The following is a 13410-nucleotide window of genomic DNA, read 5'->3' as shown; positions in this document are numbered from 1 at the left end:
TTTCTCGTCGTATTTTTTTCCCCACTGACCTTACTGATCGTATTCTCGACAATCATGCGTACAAAATACTGCAAAATCGTATGGGTTCCCAGGTCTGACTAACCTTTCATGTTTTTGTTATGCTTATAACCTCAGATTATTATTATTATTATGGTGAGCTTATATAGCGCGAACCACAATTAACTGTGCTCTCCGCGCTTTACATACTAATTTCTGCCGTGTGAAATGGAATTTTTTACAGACAGGCAGACAAACAAACATTTTTTACACACAATATATAACGCATTCACATCGACCAGCAAACCTCAAGCCTGTTAGGCGAAACTTTACCTTTCACGGCCTTTATTCCAAGTCACACGGGTATTTTGATGGACATTTTTATCTATGCCTATACAATTTTGCCAGGAAAGACCCTTTTGTCAATCGTGGGATCTTTAACGTGCACACCCAATATAGTGTACACGAAGGGACCTCGGTTTTTCGTCTCATCCGAAAGACTAGCACTTGAACCCACCACCTAGGTTAGGAAAGGGGGGAGAAAATAGCGGCCTGACCCAGAGTCGAACACGCAACCTCTCGATTCCGATGTGTGTATGTCTTCAAAAGGGGGCTCCACTGTACTTACAGAAAGTGACTATGTAGCTATGTAGGATAAGCAACAGAAAGTGACTATGTAGCTATGTAGGGTAAGCAACAGAAAGTGACTATGTAGCTATGTAGGGTAAGCAACAGAAAGTGACTATGTAGCTATGTAGGATAAGCAACAGAAAAAAGACAAATGGGGTGCCTAGTCTTGGAGAGTCAACACAACAAGTAACTGTACCTCAGCCGGGACATGCGTGGGTCTAGTGCGACTGCTTCGCTCAGAGTCCTTGTAGCTGTTGATTAAAATGAAGGAACCCGGCTTGTACATCGTCTCTGGAGATCCATCCCGGTCATCCCCGTCATCCCTGTCACAGAAAAATCTTTCTTAATAACAACAATATTCATGGCCATTTCAGAAATTTTACAGAGCTTAAAATGGTAAATTGTACAAAATTAAAAAGGAGAACATTTTTGGTGTGAGGACTGTCGATGCGGCAAAGCAAAGCAAACAAGATGCAGACGCTCCCCGCTAGGGGGTCCATCAGCATGGTTCCAATAATTCTTTTCTGTAAATGCATGCAATCTGGTCCTCACCAAGCACAACTTATTATGAAAGAAAGAAGTTACAGGCTTCCGGCATTCCAGGTGACAAAAAGAAAGGGCTTTTGGGGCGAGGAACACTGGCTTTCAGGAGTTGAAATTCACCACAGCCCTGATTAAATTATCCCTTGTGACATTATAGGCTAGTCACTAGCGAGGGTGTGCGTCTGAAATACGAGGAAAGGAAACATGTAGATGTTTGTCTCAGAAAAAACAAGGATACTCACTCTTTCACAACCCATACAAACCCGACAGAGTTATTTCCAAACATCGTCCCATCAACATTCATGTCCACCACAACTATTACCAAATTACTAACTCATGGTGTTGCTCCGACTCTCCTTCAGACGGGGGCGGTAAGTCTGTTGGGTGATGTGGAGGTGGCGACAGCTACGGTGGCTGCTTCCCCCCCCCCCCCCCCATCCCCTTAAATGAATCTTAATCAAAATCATCAACATCCGTGTACAGCACAACTACGCAGTCATTTACTCGTGGTGTAGCTCTAACTGATCTGACTCTGGTCAGGTTTGGTAGAGACAGGTACGGTGGCTGCTGCCCCTCCTCTCCTGGCACCCCTCCTCCCCTGACACCCCTCCTCCCCTGACACCACCACCCACCACCCCCACCCCACCCCCACCCCACCCCCCCCCACCACCCCACCCCACCCCCACCCCACCCCCCCCCCCCCCCCGATCAAAATAAAAAATCGCAATCAAAACCATCAACATTCCTATTCAGCACAACTACCCAGCCACTTACTCATGGTTTTGCTATGACTCTGGGTCAGATGGTGATGGAGACAGGTACGGTGGCTGCCGCCCATCCCACCCCCCCTCCCCCCCCCACCCCCCTAAATAATTCGAAATAAATACCACATGTATAGCACAACTTCCCAGTCACTCACTCATGGTGTTGCTCCGACTGTTCTGACTCTGGGTCAGGTGGTGGTGGTGGAGACAGGTATGGTAGCTGCGGCCCCTCTTCCTCTTCCTCCTCCCCCGTCGCACCCTCTGTGTTAACCGACTGGTGCTCTTCTCCTCCATCTTCTGCAACAAATAATCAAAGTGAGTGTGAATTGGTAAACAAAATAAAACAAATGAAACAAATTAAAGCTACTGACACAAAATCTAATAATTCCAAGAAAGCTGATGCTGTTATTAGTACATTGTACGGTTTTTCCATTCATATCATTATTCACTGAAGTTTAAAATGTTATCGTCTGTGTTCCAAAACTGAAGAGGGGGAGAAGGGGGGTTTTGGGGGGGAGGAGAGGTTGGTAGGTTTTGAAAATGGGGCTGCGGCGTGAGAGTGGACATTGGTTCAGCTTAATAGAACAATCTCCACTGTCAGGGTTATAATGGGCTATGGAAGAGTTGCATGGGTGAAACTGATCAGAATTGAAAATAAGGAAAATGAGGCCGGGGTCCAGGGGTGCTGGGGCAACGCCCTGCTAGGGGGCCCTGAAGAAAACGAAAAATCAGGCTTTTTAAGGGTAAAAGTAGGCCTCTCCTGGTATCTCAAACACACAAATTTGCACATTAAACAATGGTAACAAATGCCAAGCTGTAGTCAGATAACTCAGTGAAACAAAGACTCAGCGATGTCCGGTCACTGTGTTGGAGAAAATACGGATCGGATCGCCGGCGAACAAAATAAAAACAAAAACAAAAATTGTTTTAAATTTTTTTTGAAGATTTTCAAAATAAGGAATTCCTTATTTGACCAATTTCATTTGGCGGATTTCCGCCCTGAGGCGGAAAAGTTTCACCCATGGAGTTGTATTCCTTGAAGGTCAGAGGCAAGCTGAGCTAGCTCTGTGAGCACCGCAAGTGAATACACGTCGTTGGTGCTACAGTCAATAATGAGTTCCAATGGTCAGCACATTTTTGAAAGAAAAAAAAGCTGATATTGATAATGCGGTGTCTACTTGATAATTTGTTTTAAAACATGCAAATCAGAGCTTATTATTCACTGTGACGCTAACAGCATTTCTTCACTGCTTATTCCACATGATCTACATATATAGCTTAGCTTGTCTTACATGCCACATCTCATACAAATCCTGACTGAATTGTTTCCAAAAATTGTCTTTTTCTTAGATGCAAAGCCAGAGTTTTAGAGACTACAATATTCAGGCTCTGTAGAACTTTAACAGCCTGGGTATATCCTCTTCATCAGACATCCCCGTGTCTACCATACCCGTGTGACTTGGAATAATAGGCCGTGAAAGGTAAATATGCGCCGACATGGCTGCAATCTACTGGCCGTATAAAATTTCATCTCACACGGCATCACTGCAGAGCGCCTAGAACTGTACCCACGGAATATGCGCGATATAAGCCTCATTGATTGATTGACATCCTTGGCTCTCAAGACGTAAGATTTACCTGAATCTGGTGCGTCCGTCCTTCTCCTCTTTCCCTTCTGCCCTTTCTCTGGGTGTTTCCCTCGGGTCCTCTTCCCTATGCCTGTGAAAAGACAAAAACATAACTCTGCACCAGTCAGGCATTTTTTGTAAGCTTTTCAAGATCTCACTGGGACAAGCACTCACAGACATGCACTGATGCAGTGTTCACATTGACTGAAAAATTCTGGTATTTTACTGTTTTTATATGAAAATACAGGACAAGAAATGGCACACACACACAGACACACACACAGACACACACAGACACACACACACACACAGACACAGACACACAGACACACACACACACACACACACACACAGACACACACACACTCACACATTTTTTCTCTCATGCACACACATCTCTAATACAGCACACAACACAAGCACACCTAGGTGATGTGCATTTCGAATAAAGTCTTTAATGTTGTTCCATGTTCGCCTCTGTAGCACTGGCTCCTTCTCTATCACAGCCTCGATGTCGAGTTTCCCTGGCAACCGACTGTCTTGGATGAATGACTGGAAATGAAAATCCACAGCGGATCTCTCCTCATCTGACCACGTCTTTCTCTTGAACAAACCAGCCGAATGTAAATCCCCTGGAAAGTAAAACAAACATTATTTTTAGCATTGTTTGCAAGCAGATTTTTGTCTCAAGTTACAATCTTTCAACACAAAACCAAGAAGTCTACTTTTATTATTATCATAAATAGAAACAGAAACACCATGGAGTTAATGAAACCGAGAATAATGCACATTGCGTTGAGGAGATCTGTACTAAATGAGATTTTTGATCAAAATTAACTTGAGCAACTCTTTACCTTGTTGATCCATTTCTTGAGTATTTTATGAACAACAACCAGTAGGTTTTACTCCCATTTGACAATACAAGTATCATCATATTCTAAAAAATACCTTCCTGGGTTACTGTTATTCACATTGCCAATCACTACAGATGCGTGCAGGCTTTTGCATGGGGAATAATTATTCACATCATTCCACTTAGACTGCAATCAAACACCAACGGCTTCACTGCTTTTTTGTGCGATTAGACTTTTCTGCTGAATTACTGTTGTAACTGACACCTACATCAATCTGTGAAACAAAATTCAGCAACAACAAAAATCGCAGAAAGCATCAAGGTTGCTCATTTATCACGTGTTTACTATGTGACGGATGCACTAATAAACAAAGTAACAAACATTCTTACTTTTCTTTGGTGCTGTGAACTTCAGGTCTGCAATTTCATCATCTCTTTCTTCAGCATCTTCCTCGTTATCATCATCTTCTTTGTGAAAGTCATCTTGTTTTGCATCATCAACTTCTTCCGCACCTACATCGTCTTTGTCATTCTCATCTTGATGTTCCGGAATATACTCATCTCCACCAGCCTCTTCTGTTAAAACAGAATCCCATGAACTTAATGACTGTTCAAAACAAAACACAACCATACAAAACCTGGAAAAGCAAGAACAAAAACAAGACGCATAAAGTGGTATCAAATCATCCAATTTTACAGAATGTAATCTGTCTGCCTGAAATAGAACATGCTGGAAATTTTTTGTCGGGACTAGTAAGTCCTGGGCTCTGAAACCCTGTCCAAGACAGCACATGCCCACTAAATGTATCAACAGCCTTAAACGACAAACACCAAAAGCTAGGCTTCAATCAAAATAACAAACACAGGTTTCCTTGGCCTTAGAATGCTTCATCTCTAGATTTTGAAAATCACGTCAGGCCAAATGATAATTGCATAAATCAATAAACTAACAAGCAAACAATAACAGATAATTAACAAACAAATAAATACAATTTTGCTGGATCATTCTGACGTACTGATTTTACAATGACAACGTTTCGTTTTAAGCACCACTGTCGCTCAATTTTGGTTTAATTTTCAAGAAAAACACAAAAATGGGCTGTATAGTATGCCCAGCTTGTCTTCCAAATGCTAGTTGATGAGTAATCAAGGTGAGCTTTTAGCTTTAAAAGCCCTAAACATTTTTCTTCACCAACCTGAATGAGTAAGTCCAGACTGTATGTCCTGGTGCTCTCTGTGATGGGAACGTGTCTTGCTTCGCACTGAAATAGCAAAATGTAACATAATTACCGTTTACTGTTTTTTTGAAAAACCCATAATTAGCAATACTATCCCTGTCAGTGTCAGCAAAATATGCTAAGACAGAAATCTTGACATAGGATTCTTCCATAACATATATGTCTTCTTCCAAACAATTCATCCGTAATGTGAAAAATGTGTGATAAAAGATGCTGCCAACTCCAGAAAAATGTACAGATGGACTGACAAATAAACTTTCCCTCAAATTTCAACAAGAAAAGCAAATGCTCATACGACTCACCTTTGTCATAAGTTATAATTTAATCAGACAGAAATCATCTGTTTATCCAAACTCAGAAGTAAAGTTTCATTGCTCTAGCCTCAAAAACATCCGAGAAAACCTCAGGCTTTTTGCTCACGGACAGGCAGCTGTCTGTCCATAAAAAAAAGAACACTGTTCTTTACATGTACTAAAAATAAGGCTGTATGCACAAATACTGAATCTTATTGCTGCACTACAGATAATGCATGCAAATAATTGTGCAAAGACATTTGACAAAATCACTCTGAGTAACACATGTATTGAGGAGAAACTGAAAAAGTATTAAAACTTAGTTAAGGTATCCATTATGTTCCCAGTCACAACACAGACATGTCCAGGCTTTTCAATGAACTAAGAATATTCTTTCACTTGGACATATACCAACAGTCAACGACATGGCTGCATTCTGTACAGAGTAGATTTTTAATTTTTTTATTTTTTTTTTAGTAGATTGACAAAGCAGTGTGCCTCATGTGTACACAAGTAATTCAACAACAAAATACCAACCCTGACCCATGCACACACAGCCAGGCCATTGATTTTTGGCATACATTGAGCTGAAGGATTTTTTTTGTATGTGTAAAAGCCTGAACAGGTCTGTTAATGGTGAACATGAGCGCTTACCTGAGGAAGGACTGTACCTTTAAGTTTAAACAAACTGGTCAGACAGAAAGCAACATTTGAAAAAATCTTTTTTGAAGTTAGAACAAAAACAAAACACATGAATTGCTTTCTATTCCACTGCTTCAAGTCCAAAAACAATTCAAAAGAGAACTCAAAACAAAGCAAATCAGAATGAAGAAAAAGTATCAATATCAATATCAAAAAGTGCAATCAAACTCACCATTATTAGTTATAATGTCCCAACAAAGTGAAGTTGTGCGAAATCATGCAGCCAAACCGTCCGTAGTTACGGCACCAAGCAAACTTCTATTCAAGGAGCATGTCAGTTCAATCGGATATTACACATTTTGACATACTCTTTGAAGGTATCATATGCAGAAAACTATAGAAACAATTGTAATAGCATTTTTTTCAATTTAGTAGGATGCATTATTTGTCTTGTGCAGGTTCTTTCAGTTTAGGCCCCCCCCAAAAAAAATAGTCTGTTTACGGTATCCCGACCGACCCTATATTTTCGCGCGACCCTAGACTTTTTTGTGGCATTTGGGAGAGAAAAACAAGTCGCGTAAGGCGAAAATACAACATTTAGTCAAGTAGCTGTCGAACTCACAGAATGAAACTGAACGCAATGCCATTTTTCAGCAAGACCGTATACTCGTAGCATCGTCAGTCCACCGCTCATGGCAAAGGCAGTGAAATTGACAAGAAGAGCGGGGTAGTAGTTGCGCTAAGAAGGATAGCACACTTTTCTGTACCTCTCTTTGTTTTAACTTTCTGAGCGTGTTTTTAATCCAAACATATCATATCTATATGTTTTTGGAATCAGGAACCGACAAGGAATAAGATGAAAGTGTTTTTAAATTGATTTCGACAATTTAATTTTGATAATAATTTTTATATATTTAATTTTCAGAGCTTGTTTTTAATCCAAATATAACATATTTATATGTTTTTGGAATCAGCAAATGATGGAGAATAAAATGAACGTAAATTTGGATCGTTTTATAAAACATTTTTTTGTTGTTACAATTTTCAGATTTTTAATGACCAAAGTCATTAATTAATTTTTAAGCCACCAAGCTGAAATGCAATACCGAAGTCCGGGCTTCGTCGAAGATTACTTGACCAAAATTTCAACCAATTTGGTTGAAAAATGAGGGCGTGACAGTGCCGCCTCAACTTTCACGAAAAGCCGGATATGACGTCATCAAAGACATTTATCAAAAAAATGAAAACAAGAAGGGCAAAGCCCATACGACTCACATGCTTTACACATTTTTCCTACCAAAATACATGTGACCTTGACCCAAGGTCAAGGTCATCCAAGGTCATGCAACACAAAGCTGTTAATTCAAGACATAGGAAGTACAATGGTGCTTATTGGCTCTTTCTACCATGAGATATGGTCACTTTTAGTGGTTCACTACCTTATTTTGGTCACATTTCATAAGGGTCAAAGTGACCTTGACCTTGATCATATGTGACCAAATGTGTCTCATGATGAAAGCATAACATGTGCCCCACATAATTTTTAAGTTTGAAACAGTTATCTTCCATAGTTCAGGGTCAAGGTCACTTCAAAATATGTATACAATCCAACTTTGAAGAGCTCCTGTGACCTTGACCTTGAAGCAAGGCAAACCAAACTGGTATCAAAAGATGGGGCTTACTTTGCCCTATATATCATATATAGGTGAGGTATTGAATCTCAAAAACTTCAGAGAAAATGTGAAAAATGTGAAAAATAGCTGTTTTTTAGGCAACATTTATGGCCCCTGCGACCTTGACCTTGAAGCAAGGTCAAGATGCTATGTATGTTTTTTGGGGCCTTGTCATCATACACCATCTTGCCAAATTTGGTACTGATAGACTGAATAGTGTCCAAGAAATATCCAACGTTAAAGTTTTCCGGACGGACGGACGGACGGACGGACGGACGGACGGACGACTCGGGTGAGTACATAGACTCACTTTTGCTTCGCATGTGAGTCAAAAACGTATGGGGATATCAATCCCAGGAACTCTCATGTCAAATTTCATAAAGATCGGTCCAGTAGTTTAGTCTGAATCGCTCTACACACACACACAGACACAGACACACACACACACGCACGCACGCACATACACCACGACCCTCGTCTCGATTCCCCCCTCTACGTTAAAACATTTAGTCAAAACTTGACTAAATGTAAAAAGAAGAAAAAAAAGTCTGTTTTTTGGCAAAATAACTGACAAATATTTTTGGGGAAAAAAATTAAAAAAATAAAAAAACTCCCGACCTACCGACCCTATTTTTTTTGCCTATGTTACCGTAAACAGACTATTTTTTTGGGGGGGCCTTAGCTCCGTGAGTATGATGCATAGCCAGTGGCAGTGAGCTGACAAAGACAGAGTTGGGTTTTTTCCAATTGCAATCGGATTCACTGTCACCATCACAACCTGCTTAAGGCTTCTACACAATCAAACCCCAACCAAAAGTATCAGCCATAAAAGAATTTTTTGCAAACATGATGATGAACAAAAGCTTTTATCCAACAAAACCAACAACAAAAAGGTCAAAATTAGAAACCATGAGTGGTCATAAACAGCAGGGGTGTTGCTAGACATTTTCATGTTGGGACATTTGGCCGAAACTGTCAAGAAAGTTTTAGGACATTTTGGAAAATGTTCGGCTATTATTTTGGCTCATCGAAAGTCACCGCAACATTGAAGCACAAGACTCAAGAGGAGAACACCAATACATACAATCATTGTCTTAGGAACACATATTACAGGGGCGAAGCAGTTAAGCCAGAAGCGGGGGGGGGGTTTACAACCTGGGGTCCAGGGTCCCGTTGGAGGGTCTGGGGGGCAAAGCCCCCCTGAAGCTGAAGAATTGTAGCTATTTTATACACAATTTGTGGCTTATCCTTGATTTTAAACATGATCAACTGGTGTCAGATCCAAAAGACTTTGCCATTTTTTTTGACAAAATCATCAGGCTCAAACAGGCGATGCAAAAGTCCCACGCTTTGAAGTAAGTTACTTCAAAGTGTGGGAAGATCCCCCCACACTTTGAAGTAAAAACTGAGTTTACTTCAAAGTGTGGGAAGATCCCCCCACACTTTGAAGTAAAAAATGGGTTTACTTCAAAGTGAGGGGCACATCCCCACACTTTGAAGTAATTTACTTCAAAGTGTGGGATTACTTCAAAGTGTGGTGCAACACACTGTCCACATTCGCGGTGTTGATGTCATTTTGTTCGAAATCATTTACCTTGGCGAAGGGTAGCAAACCTTCGCCAATTTAGTTTTTTTTCTTTTTTGGTTGCGACATGATGTTCAAGTCCAAATCGAAAGCATTGACTGACTGATAAACTATCGCGAACCGGCGGACGCAAACGCTGAGAGTGTGGTTTCGCTTGTCCAAGGGAAACCACTCTGGCATCCATAATTTTCGTCAATGGCTTCCTTTCAAAACATTGATGTTTCGTTTTTGGTTTTCGCGAAGAAAATAAACGCCAGTCAGTTGACTAAGTACATCGGCAGCAGTTTTAGCAAGCAAAGCCTGACCAATAAAAAACAAATTGACAAACTTTGGCCGATTCAGACGAATACTCTTCGGACATTTGGCCGATAGGGACATGAAAGTTTCGGCCAAAGTAAAAAAAAATCGGCGATTGGCCGAAGGGCCGACCCAAATGACACCCCTGAACAGTTATCAATTAACACCGCTGGACAATAGACTACATTGCTTGTCACTTTATAAGGGTGGTGTCTACGTGTCTGTCCATCTCACATTTAAAGAGCAAACGAATTTCAGTCGATGCGTGTGCTTCCCATTTTGTTTTGAAGTTTGATGCTGTTTAAAGCATTGATAATACTAACTTCAATTTTCATTTTTTATACCAATTACCATACGCACAGAAACAAAATTTAAAAAAAAGATACTTCTCACGCAGCCAACACATACTTGCTTGCTGTTCCTTTTTAAAAACGCTTTCACTTTCAGTAAATATAAAGTTTCAAAAGTAAACTTTGATTTATTTAATATACTTACCAACTCACATAAATAGCAATAACTTCGTTTGGTTGCTATTAGACATTGAAGCACTCTTACATGGTAACATGGGGAGATAACTCTCAAACAAAAACCACATGCCATATAAGGCATGGTCCGTAGTGGTTATCTCCCCTATCGGTGTACCGCGCATGCGCAGGATGTATACTGGTGACACTCATTCCGTCACATATACCCCTTTTACAATTTGCGGGGCAGGCTGGGAGGGAATTCAGTATGTGAGTTGGTAAGTATGTTAATTAAATCAAAGTTTACTTTTGAAATCTTATATTAAATTACATATTCTTACCCAAGTCACATAAATAGCAGATTGCTAATTTAGGCGGTGGGAAAATGTACTCACAGTTAACATCTTGTAAGTATCTGGCCTGCAGCTACCATAGCTGGCAGACCGAAAGTTCCATCCTGTCGGGCTGGCAGACCATGTGTACTATAATAGCGGGTACTTAAAATATCCCGCAGATAGAAACTCATGACTACGTCCTTGGACGTTCAATAAGCTGAATTCATAACTTCTGCAAGTCTTTTAGACTTGAGTACAGCTAAAGAAGAGGCCCACACTCTGACTTCTTGAGTCCGTGCTGCCTGAAGAGGGAGGACTGACTGCCCCCCCCCCCTTTTTTCTTGCCACCACTTGTAGGCATGCCTAATCAATGTGGCAGTCCATCTAGCTAAGGTTGACTTCACTAAGTCATTGCCTCTACCAGTGTTGATGGATATGAACAAGAGCCTTTGTTTTGGTGATCTAAACGGATCAGTGCAAGTCAGAAAAGTTTTCAAAACTCGAAATGTTCAATTGGTTAAAGGTACTGAACTTGTCAAATCCAGGTGCACGGAGCCCCTGGGGCTTTTAGTCATACCTCAGGCAGCTATCGGTTAGAAGAACTACCAAGTTTCATTGACTTGCACCCAAAGAGTCAAGAACTACGAGTTTTTTACGAATTAATTTCGTACTCGGACCCGGCTGGTCTTGGCCTATTTTCGGATCTAAATTTAGATCAGGTAGATCACCACATCATGCACAAAAAGACACGTCACTAGCAAACTATGTCAGACGTCTTCATGAGTTTGTGTAAAACAAAATGGAGGCCGGAATCACTCAGTTGAATCGAACTCCGACCAAACACCACGTAATAACTAGGTTAATTTATGCACTCGCGTGAACAAGAAACTGTCGAGCTTCACAGATGTCGTCGTTGGGTAGTTTTGGGTTTGTTTTACTACCATAGGAGGATTTTTGAACTGTAAATGCACTCAGCTGCAACAAAAACGCAAAACGAAGGCTGTGAGCTGCACTGTGCCTTTAAAGATGGCTCTAGCAGAGCCAAAATATTGCTAAGTGGTTTGAATTGTATTATCGGAGCTGGTTTCTCCGATTTCTGCTTATTTGTCAGAAATTTTGAATGAAACCTAAGCGCCATAGATCAGTCTTTCTCCAAAGAGATGTCTATAGCAAAACCAGACAGAAAATGCACTTACTCCCACTTCTCTCAGAAGCTACTAGAGTAAGCATGACCGCTTTCCGTGTTAGATTAGCAAGGCTAGTTTTTGTAACGGATCAAAGAATCCGATCTCAAAAGCTCCAAAACTAGGAGCAAATCCCAAGTCGGGACTGGAGATTTGTTTTCAGCCAACCGAAGGGAGGCTCCCTTAACCACGCTGGCTATAAAGCCCCCAAGTGAAATATTGCGACCTAGCTGTTTCAGTGCAACTGATATCGCGTATCGTCTTAATTCAAATACGTGGGAGAAAATTCGGAAAGCCAGGATAGGTGGTTTGCCACCTGCACTGAACGGAGAGAAGTGGAGTTCTTTCCGTTAATAATAATATTACGCCATTTGTTCCAAGCCAGTCAATGTGACACGTAAAACGAAGACGCTGAACCCCTATGGGATCTCTGGACCAAATCCAGAGTTGAGGCAGAAGCCCCTGAGCGCAAAAACACCGCCCGCGACGCTAAAGCGCCGAGAGGACTGGGCGGTGCTGATGTCTGACAGGCAGACAAAAGTTCGTTGGTAGGTAAACCTGACGTCGAACTAAACACATCTGTCGGCTCTGCAACAACGTCAGTACACGTAAAGGTTGCAGAAGATTCGGAACGAACCCGTGCGAGCGACAGTGCGTTACCTACTCCTGAAGGGAGCAGCAGAGAAGCCTTCTTCTTCTTCTTTTCGATCGCCGATCACACTTGGAGTCCAGATCTTGAGATATAATTAGTGGTCCTCTGCAGCGCAGCCACTGGCCCGTACAGCTTGTTGTGCAGGGACTCCGGCATTGGCCAGATTTCCTCTCTCAGCACCTGGTGGTTCCTGCAGTCTCGTAGGATGTGGGCAGTGTCTTGCTCTGCTTCCCCACAAGAACACATGGGGGAGGGCACAACATGCAGCTTCTTGTGGAGATGCTGGTTAAGTCTGTTGTGTCCCGTTCTCAGGCGGAAGATGACCACCTGCTGTGGTCTGGATAGCAGGTGGTAGCTGTCCTGTGGCTGGGGCGTCCTGTGCAGAGACTTAATGATGGTCTTCATCTCTGTCAGGCTCACAGGGTTGTTCTCTTGCTCATCTTGCAGAGAAGCCTAACTTGCTATTTGTTTACAATCAGCAGTTAACATTCCCTGAACCTCAGAATAACGATGACAAAAAGTCAAGAGGATCCTCTTGCTTAACTTCATTATGGTTGTAACACCTGAGGTTATTAACCGAAGCCGAAAAGTCAACTGAGGGAGAAGCGTTATCTATCAACAATAGAATAGAA

The 13410-nt window shown here is 41.5% G+C and overlaps 1 protein-coding gene across 1 annotated transcript in view; it reads right to left on the bottom strand.

Moving 5' to 3' along the window:
• The window catches only part of LOC138961173 (uncharacterized), a 41629-nt gene that overhangs the window by 12595 nt on the left and 15624 nt on the right, over positions 1-13410 (bottom strand). The window contains exons 7-12 of the mRNA XM_070332773.1: positions 5612-5677; positions 4806-4991; positions 3988-4194; positions 3573-3653; positions 2090-2231; positions 824-950 (exon numbers count right to left, since the gene is read on the bottom strand). Of these exons, the coding sequence (XP_070188874.1) occupies positions 824-950; positions 2090-2231; positions 3573-3653; positions 3988-4194; positions 4806-4991; positions 5612-5677 (809 nt within the window). The remainder of the gene's footprint in view (positions 1-823; positions 951-2089; positions 2232-3572; positions 3654-3987; positions 4195-4805; positions 4992-5611; positions 5678-13410) is intronic.

This window comes from Littorina saxatilis, linkage group LG3 (assembly GCF_037325665.1).
Source record: "Littorina saxatilis isolate snail1 linkage group LG3, US_GU_Lsax_2.0, whole genome shotgun sequence".
NCBI lineage: Eukaryota > Metazoa > Mollusca > Gastropoda > Littorinimorpha > Littorinidae > Littorina > Littorina saxatilis.
The sequence above is the reverse complement of the archived record's forward strand: the minus strand, read 5'-3'. Positions and strand labels throughout refer to the sequence as shown.